This window comes from Primulina eburnea, chromosome 17, assembly GCF_022965805.1.
Source record: "Primulina eburnea isolate SZY01 chromosome 17, ASM2296580v1, whole genome shotgun sequence".
In the NCBI taxonomy this organism is placed as follows: Eukaryota; Viridiplantae; Streptophyta; class Magnoliopsida; order Lamiales; family Gesneriaceae; genus Primulina; species Primulina eburnea.
The window spans coordinates 3,972,925-3,982,070 of record NC_133117.1 but is presented as its reverse complement, the minus strand read 5'-3'; the positions used below and the strand labels follow the sequence as shown (position 1 = coordinate 3,982,070).

The window sequence follows — 9,146 nt, the reverse complement described above, 5'->3', positions numbered from 1 at the left end:
AACGTATGTGTTTGAGATTTGTAAACATGAGGATGTGTGTTCAAGAAAGCACACAAATTTAAGTAATTTTTTTCATATGAACTTTTTAACTATCCAGAAAGATTAATATCCTTAACAAAAGGTGACTTGATTTGATAGTACATTACAACCTAAGCTAGTGAATGCGCAGAATGCAGTTCAACATTAATGGATTTGCCTCACTTATTTATTGATCTACAACTGTGGTAGGAATAAGTATTGGTGAGGTGTCAAATGCCAATTCACACGTGCACACATCAATATCTCAAATCCCATACACAAAAAAGAATTGAGTCAATAAAATAATTATTTATTTTATTTGAAAATATAATTCATTATGCTTCTTTATCTTACAATTTTTGACCAACTATTGTTAGTTTAAGGACTAATAATTATTTTTGCAAAAGTTACTCATTCCCAATAGAAAAGGCTGACTTTCTCATGATTCCACCTTTCTTTATTTTTTTAAAAAAAGTAAATGAAGATTTTTTGTTCCCATATGCAAGATTTAGTTAAGTATCTCTTAAACCATTCATCTAAACAATAAACTTTAATAGTTCTTTCTATTTTTAGACCATCTCCAATCCAACGTCATTGTAGACGTCGAGGATGGTGTCGCATAGCGCCAACGACCTCGTATTCACCTGTTTTATTATTTTGAAAACATTTAAATAAGACGTCGAGGATGGTGTCGCGTAGCACCAACGACCTCGTATTCACCTGTTTTATTATTTTAAAACATTTAAATAAGACGTCGAGTATGGTGTCGCGTAGCGTCAACGATCTCGTATTCACCTGTTTTATTATTTTTAAACATTTAAATAAATTTAAAAATGATTTGATTGAATTATTATTATACAAATGTTTTATTCACTACTTGAATTCATTTATTTAGTAAGTAAATATTTTTTAAAAAAAATTTAGTTCCTCTCTGAATTTTCACTGACCGATGCAGCATTGAGGTATTTTATTAATTTATGTTTTTAATTATGTCCATAATTTTAAAACTAGCCCAAATAATTAAATTGATGAATGTGTAAGTAATTAAATTCATTTTTTTAGTTCTTAATAACTAACTAAAGTACTTATTTTATTCTTTCATCATTTATGATAAATATTTATAAGCATTATATATGTTTATAGGATAAGCAATGCTATTAATCTGTTAAAAACTGTAACTTTTAGAAAAATGACAAGAACACGATCCCACATCTTATTTATTTATTATTTTATGATATATAAGTTGTTGAAAATATCAGTACTTGAGTTATTATTAACACAATTGAATAATTAGTTGAATAAATGAACTAAACTATTAATGTAAGCTATTTAAATGTAAATAATTTTTAAAAAGTTATTGAATAAAAAATTTGTAAATAAAATAATAAAGAATATTATGTGAATATCTTTTTAAAGTAAAGTTTAAAATTTATTGATTGAAGATAAATTTTATATTTATTACATAATTATGCTTTTTTTGAATCTAAATTCTGTGCTAAAATTGAGTTGCTAATTGAATTTGTCCATGATACATATCAATTGACCAATCTTATCCATTTTAAAAGCATAATCATGTGTGACTGAATAAATTTATATAATAATATCAATCGTGATTATGATATTTTCGCGTCATTTTTTTTTATTAAAAAAGTTCATTGTGCAGTCGTGTTTATATATATATATTAAAGTTTTTATATAAGAACCATCAAATAATTGGGTTTAACAAAAAAAAGTTTGTGAAATATTTCAATGAGGCTCTAATTATGACATCTCTTTCTTTCTTTTCATGCAACTATCTCATTAATTGGCTATTAATTGCAATCAATATCAAAGAAAATCTCCTCTCTTTCTAGTCAAGAACAGAATAAATAATATACACTATTTTTTCATCCATAAACTGAAAATATAATAAATAAATTTGACAGAATCACTCTCAGATATTCCATCTGTGTCTCTCATGTGTGCATGTGAGTGAGGAGGGAGAAATTCATAAAATCTTGAACAAAAACAAACATGGCTGTCGCTGTTTTACCAGCTACCAACACTCGTTAGCAATAAGACTGTTCATTTTTTTTTCTTTGCCAGAAAGGTTTAAATATTGGTAGCTTTTTGTACGCACTATTCTTTAAGTGCACATATGTCAGTGGAAACGGTTGTTTCTCACTTGTTTGATTGCTCTGCCCGGAAAATTTTGAATCTTGTATTCACAGCTGCCAAATCTTGTTATTATCTGGTTCCAATTTCTGTAATACCCATTTAATCAAGAACGAGAAAAGATTGTTTTTTTTTTTTTGGTTTTCATGGTATCATCGAGTGTTTGGATTGCGTTTTGCTAGGAACCGACCCTCCTTATTTCGTGTCTTGCTTACCTCTCACTCTTTCTGCCAGTGGGTCTCCATCTTTAATCTAACCACTTTTGTTTTTGCTTGAAGACATCATCTTTCTTGCACTAATTTCTGAAGATGAATTGTTTTTTGTGAGGAAGATCAGTTTTCTGGGCTTCCCTTATTTTGGTGTTATGTAGCTTCTTGATGTATGGATTTTCATTGAGATTGAGTGGAGGGGTTTCCCTTTCTCTTGTTTGGATTTTTGAGTGAGATGGGGGTGGTGATGCTTCAAGTTCTTGGATTGGTGCTGAAAGCCTGTGCCTTTTCTTGTTTTATGGTGATTCACGCACTTGCTGGTAATTCTTTCAATTTGTTCTTGCTTGATATTTTATCCAAAGATCCGAGAAGCTTTTGTTTTCCTCAGTGTTTGGAACAAATTATTCGATTGTTCTAGTTTGGAGGCTTGCCGCTACTTTGATTTGGTTTTGGCAACATCAAACTACTAATGCATTTCATGATTTAGAGGAATTAGTTGTTTTTGGTATTTATTTTTTAAAATTCTTTAGAAGTAAAGGGTGGAAACTGGATATCAAATATGATTTGTGAATTATGAATTTCACACATTGCTCAAAATCTTCACCCATTTTTCATTCCTGAACTTTTCCATGTTCTCAAGTTTGTTTGCCAAGACCAGTTCTGTAATTTATGTAGATAGATTCGTTGCACCGAATTGGAATTTCAGTCTACCACCGCTTAAAGATTTTGTCGGTGAATTGTGAAGGATGCAGACCATTGAATTGCCTCAAATCTCTTGATGTAGCAACAAATGCCTTCAAATTTTTAGTGGCCATTCTTCTAATTTTGTAAGCTTGGCCCTTTCGACAGTTGAAAGATTCTGCTAAGCTACATCGGCCATAGGCTTATCGAAGTTCAATGCTTATTCTCCAAATCTATCCACCCGTTAGTAGATATGTGCATATTAAATTTGAAAGACCTGGCTTGTATCTATACACAATTCATTTGTTCCATCTCCCGGAGTGCATAAAAATTTGGTTGCGACTCCATTCTTGAGAAAATAGAATTCTGGATTATTGGCCATGCAATGTATGATATCTGCTCATTTTATAAATTCTAATGCAAAATTCCTTGTGCTAGTTATTTTTAGTTTATATTGCTTCTGTTTTGCATATTCATAATTTTGCATCTTTCCTTATTTTCTGAAGGCTTACAAATTGGGGAACGAACGCCTGGCCTTTTGTATGACGAAAATATCTTAATCAGCATAGCACCTGTTGCAGATCCTCCATCCTATGGTAGCATTCGTATTCATAAATGTACTATCATTTTCGATACTTCGTTCGATATTAAATTAACCTGCAGATGAATCACCATTTCAGGGACAGGTTTCCAACCTCCAATCATAATTCCTCCTCGCAGCTCTGGACCGGTACCTCAATCAACAAAAGGTCTTGACTTTTCCCCAAGCCCAAGTTCTCCTTCAACACCACCTCCTACTATTCTTGTTCCTCCCATCCCATCTATTCAGCATGCTGTCCCAGCCATGCCACCAGTACCTCCTCCAGAGAATCCTCCGCACGCAGAACACCCTCCCTCTCCCTCTCTGTCTGATAATCCAGGTAACTAGTTATAACTAGTAATATTATAAAATCTTGTCAATTTGTATTGGTTCGATATGATTTAGATTTTCATTATGCAGTACCGAGTATGCCACCTTCTATTAGTTTGCCGTTGGAACCAAGATCTCCGCCGCCAAATTCTCGTCCAGCTATAGCACCCGAAAATAATGCTCCCCACTCACCAATAGCTCCTGAAAATAACGCTCCCCACTCACCAATAGCTCCAGGTTGTTCAAAGCTGAGGATTTGTTCTGATCTCATCATTCTTTACCCTGCAGTTAAATTCACTTAATATTGGGTATTTTGAAATGCAGTATCAAATGCATCAGCTCCAACGAGTATCTTAGGCAGTCCGCCACCCTCACACTCCTTTTTACCTGAAGAACCACCTTCCCTTCCGCCTGGTATGAGTTTTGTCCTCTTACATTATTGTTGAAAAAACCCTTTGAGTAAATCTCAACCAAATCATTCTTGAAGATGATTGTCTGACGAGTTGATCACGTAGTGCCAGACATGTCTTCACCTCCACCTTCTCCTGGAAATTCCCCATCTACTGATCCAATATTACCTGAAGAACCACCGTCCAGTCCACCAGGTGACACTTGTGTATTTTTTTTGAGTTTATCAGCACAGTTGCTATTGACTCTTCCAGTTCAGCTGCATTGTTCATCAATTTGCTACTATATAGCTAAGTTGAGCTAAATGGCTGAATGTTGCCTTGATCATTTTTCACTAAAAAAACCTTGAGTCTCTTCTTTGGGTCAATTCCATGCTGGAACGAGTCATAAAACTTGTGGAGTAAGCAACAATTCATGGAAGTTTAAATTTGATATCGCTCGAGTATCTTGCAAATATGCACTTCCATGGATAAAGAACAAAAAGTTCACTTTTATCAGTATTTATGAATTCTGTTTTGAATCAGAAACAATTTTTAGTCACAGTTGGTAGAGTTATATTTCTTGAAAAAAATGCTTTCCAGTCTATGATATTACTAACATCTCTATTGAGGATATTATTAGTTCAACTGTTTTGCTGTCCTTTCTGGCAGAACAAAGTGCCTCTCCTATATCAGCTACTCCTCCAAGTGTAACAGGTGCTATACCAATTGCATCACCCGAAAATAATCCGGCCATCCATTATGCACCTATAAGCCATTCCCCATCGGAAGGTTTGCAAAAAATTTCTATTTTCTAATGATAATCTGGACATATAGTAAATGGACTCTTAAGTGTAAGTTATGTGCACCTCTTCTGGTTCAGCTCCTTCGACAAGTAAACTGCGTCGACATTCTATTAGTGCTCCTCCTCATCCATATTCCGAGTTGGCTCCAGGGCCTTATCCAATGAAAAAGTCGCATCATTCAAGGGCTTATAACAATGCTCCTGCTCCATTGTTCCATATAATCCCTCCTACTTCAAGCACACAATGTTTGTTCATACTCCCAAAAGTTTTTTCTGATGATATTACCTTCATACTTTATTTCTGATGCATATTGTTTCTCCATTCAGCTCCAAGCTCAGGTCCAATGGCAGATTTCTGGCATTATGCTCCACCACCCACAACTGCAGGTTGTTCATACTCTGTCTGACCACAGCTTACCATGACGTTAATGTTGTTGTGCTTGTAAGTCTAATAATGTCAAATGACAGGCTCTTCTCAATATGCATCTCCGATTCTTGCCCCAATTCCTTCCTTAGGGAATCATCCTCCTCCTATATTTTCTTTACCTCCAAAATCTCCACCCGAGCCTGCCAAAGGTAATTGTGTCTGTTTTTGCCCTTCCACGTGGTTGAAAAGCTGCCTTTGTGTTTTGTTTTCACTTTACTATGAGTGATTGAACGAGTGTTGTCATCGTGTTGAAGTTCCGTTCATTTCTCCTATAATGCCCCCCTCTGGGTCAACAACAAAAGGTCCAAACATGCCGCCACCGTCCCCGTTGCAAGAACTGCCACCTCCACCTCCTCATATAGGTAAGTTTTTTCACCAAACTTCATTTTTCTTAGGAAGAAAAAAAATAACTTTTTTGTGAATCCTTTTTCAAAAAGATTATCTGCGTAAAGATACTCAATTTTCTCTGGTGCTTTAGTTATTATCTGTCAACGAACTCAATCATTTATTTGATTTAACAGCTTGTGCTCCTCTGACGTGCACCGAGCCATTAACATATGGTCCTCCTGACTCTCCCTGCATTTGTGTGCTGCCAATACAAGTGGGGCTCAGCCTTACTGTAGCTCTGTACACCTTCTTTCCTTTAGTTTCAGAACTCGCAAAAGAAATTGCTACTGGAGTATACATGAAGCTAAGCCAAGTTCGCATCATGGGAGCAAATGCAAATGCAGTTAATCCACAAAAGACCATCGTTCTTATTGATTTGATACCTCTCGGAGCAAAATTTGATGACACGACAGCATATTTAACATTTCAAAGATTTTGGCACAAGCAAGTGGTTATAAGTATGTCACTGTTTGGTGATTATGATGTACTATATGTGCGATATCCAGGTAATGACGTGGGCCTAGATTTTTTTTTTTTTTTGAAAAGATGTGGACCTAGTTTTCTTGAATGGGTTGTGTTTGTGGTTTGACCTTACCATTTGAGTTGCCACCTCACAAATCTTAGGTCTTCCCCCTTCTCCGCCTTTGCCTCCGTCAACCATTGGGATTGTAGGAAGTAACCCATACCCTGGTCATGACAATAATGCAAGAACAGTGCATCCCTTTGGGGTGGACGTAAGGAGAAATCAGCATAACGATGGACCAAAAAGAGGCATTCTGGCATCAATTATTGTATCTGCCTTCATAAGTTTTGTCTTATTTTGTGTTATTGCATGGGTTTTCATGTTCAAACACAGAAAGCTTGGCTACCTATCTAATCCAACTCCACCAACTACCATCCGTTCCCTCGCAAAATCATCAGGTAGAGTATGTTTTTTTCCCTTCCTCTGGCATACATTCATCAGTGGTTGTAAGCATCATAGTGACACTAATTCCATCTGAAATTTTTCTATGAACTTCTAAAAAAATATTTAAAAAAATTAGCTGAGGAGAATATATAATGCATATGATGTAGGCAGGGCAGTATCTATGATCGGAAGTGGCCCCAGTTCTCCTTCTTTGTCTTTGAGTTCAAGTATTGCAGCTTATACTGCCACTGCGAAAACATTTAGTTTAAGTGATATAGAGAGAGCAACTGATCACTTCAACGAAAAGAGAATACTTGGCGAAGGTGGCTTTGGAATTGTTTACAGTGGCATGCTTGAAGATGGGACCAAAGTTGCGATGAAGATGCTCAAGAGATACGATCAGCAGGGCGGTCGTGAATTCTTAGCGGAAGTTGAGATGCTCAGCCGGCTTCATCATAGGAACTTGGTCAAGCTTATTGGTATATGTGTTGAGGATCGTACTAGATGTTTAATGTATGAATTAATACCAAATGGCAGTGTGGAATCTCATTTACATGGTATGAACTTTTGATATCTCGTCAATTTATATTTCTTTCCATTAGATGTTCAATATTTTATTCCCATACTTGTTTTCAGGCATTGACAAGGAAAGTGCTCCACTTGACTGGAGTGCCCGGCTTAGAATTGCCCTTGGAGCTGCTCGAGCTTTAGCATATCTGCACGAAGATTCAAGCCCCCGAGTCATACACAGGGATTTCAAGGCCAGCAACATCTTACTGGAAGATGATTATACGCCAAAAGTATCTGATTTTGGTTTAGCTCGTACTGCATTGGAAGAGGAAAACAGACATATTTCGACCCGTGTCATGGGAACCTTCGGGTATAACTCGTTTCTAATATCTCTTGTTGAAAAAAACTGATGTGATCCTTAAATAGAAAAGATGAACCCACCTCCTTAGCACTCATTTTTATGGAAAAACATAATGTCCTTGCGTGCACGCATCGTCCTGTTGGGGAGAAATTGTAGCATCATTTTTTATTCTTTTTGCATTTTTTTTTTGTTTTCGTATCAATATTTTGAGTTTTAACCGCTATTTATGCATCATACCAGGTATGTAGCTCCTGAGTACGCAATGACAGGGCATCTTCTTGTGAAAAGTGACGTTTACAGTTACGGCGTAGTCCTTCTAGAGCTCCTCACGGGGAAAAAACCCATAGACTTGTCTCAGCCACCCGGTCAAGAAAATCTAGTTTCTTGGTCCCGCCCGCTCCTAACTAGTCGAGAAGGTTTAGAGTCGATCATCGACCCTTCCTTGGGGCCCGATTTTCCATTCGACAGCATAGCGAAAGTTGCTGCTATTGCTTCAATGTGTGTCCAACCAGAGGTATCACACAGACCCTTTATGGGAGAAGTTGTTCAAGCCTTAAAACTGGTGTACAACGAGTGCGAGGAGACGAAAGAAGAAGACTTGTCCATAGATATTGAAGCTAGGAAAAGTACTAACTCGGATAGATTGCCCCATCTTTTACTCGATCAGTCCCCGGTTTCTGATTATGAATATAGACTCGATGCCGACAAGGATCTTTCCATGTCGGAGCTTTTGAGTTCTACAAAACCCGGGAGAGATGATTCAGAATCTTTTAGGTGGAATTCAAGCTCCGGACCTTTGAGAACAAGCAGAGCTAGTCATGTTTGGAGGACGATGAGGCAACTATCAGGGGGGAGCGTGAGCGAGCATAGGATGTTCCATCGACTGTGGCCGGGATCTCATTAGTGTTTCATTGAATCATTCTGATGTTTATAGCTACTGATTTCTGAATGTTTGGTGCAAGTAATTAGTTAAATTTTGATCCCCTTTTTGCTCGAATTCATTTCGAATCAAGACTCGAATTTTAATTCAACTCGAAGTACTCGAGAATGTTCGTGAGCTACTAAAAAAATAAATGCTCGAAATAAATTTATTTAATATATATAATATATTTAATTGTATTACATTAAAAAAATATTAAAACTCATTAATTACTCACAAACTATCGAATAAAATAATTTATATTCAAATTAAACTCGAATATATTCGAGTTCTGTTCAAATTCAATAATCTCGATATGTGTGCTACACATACTTGCTTAGCATCAAACTAATAATTTTATGATTTTATCCCGAATTAAAATATCTGATTTTATTCAAGTTATCCATCAAATTAAAACAAAGAAAACTGAAATTAGTTTGAGTTATTTTTGTATCCAACTGAAATAATTATT

General features: G+C 36.0%; 1 protein-coding gene across 1 annotated transcript; it reads left to right on the top strand.

The window, feature by feature from the left end:
• The first annotated feature begins 2,013 nt into the window (after positions 1 to 2,013).
• On the top strand, positions 2,014 to 8,862 carry LOC140817791 (uncharacterized). The gene is made up of 16 exons (XM_073177579.1): positions 2,014 to 2,701; positions 3,569 to 3,658; positions 3,743 to 3,982; positions 4,063 to 4,209; positions 4,297 to 4,386; positions 4,488 to 4,577; positions 5,031 to 5,150; positions 5,242 to 5,409; positions 5,491 to 5,550; positions 5,632 to 5,739; positions 5,845 to 5,952; positions 6,112 to 6,483; positions 6,602 to 6,898; positions 7,052 to 7,441; positions 7,521 to 7,764; positions 7,996 to 8,862. Exons 1-16 carry the CDS (start codon positions 2,617 to 2,619, stop codon positions 8,657 to 8,659), a joined length of 3,273 nt encoding a protein of 1,090 aa, XP_073033680.1. The 5' UTR covers positions 2,014 to 2,616; the 3' UTR covers positions 8,660 to 8,862.
• The last annotated feature ends 284 nt before the right edge of the window (positions 8,863 to 9,146 follow it).

Coding starts and splice junctions, on each gene's coding strand:
- LOC140817791 (XM_073177579.1), top strand. CDS start 2,617: ATGGGGGTGGTGATGCTTCAAGTTCTTGGATTGGTGCTGAAAGCCTGT. Junction 3,659..3,742: donor TGCAGATCCTCCATCCTATG/GTAGCATTCGTA, acceptor TCACCATTTCAG/GGACAGGTTTCCAACCTCCA. Junction 6,484..6,601: donor ACTATATGTGCGATATCCAG/GTAATGACGTGG, acceptor CACAAATCTTAG/GTCTTCCCCCTTCTCCGCCT.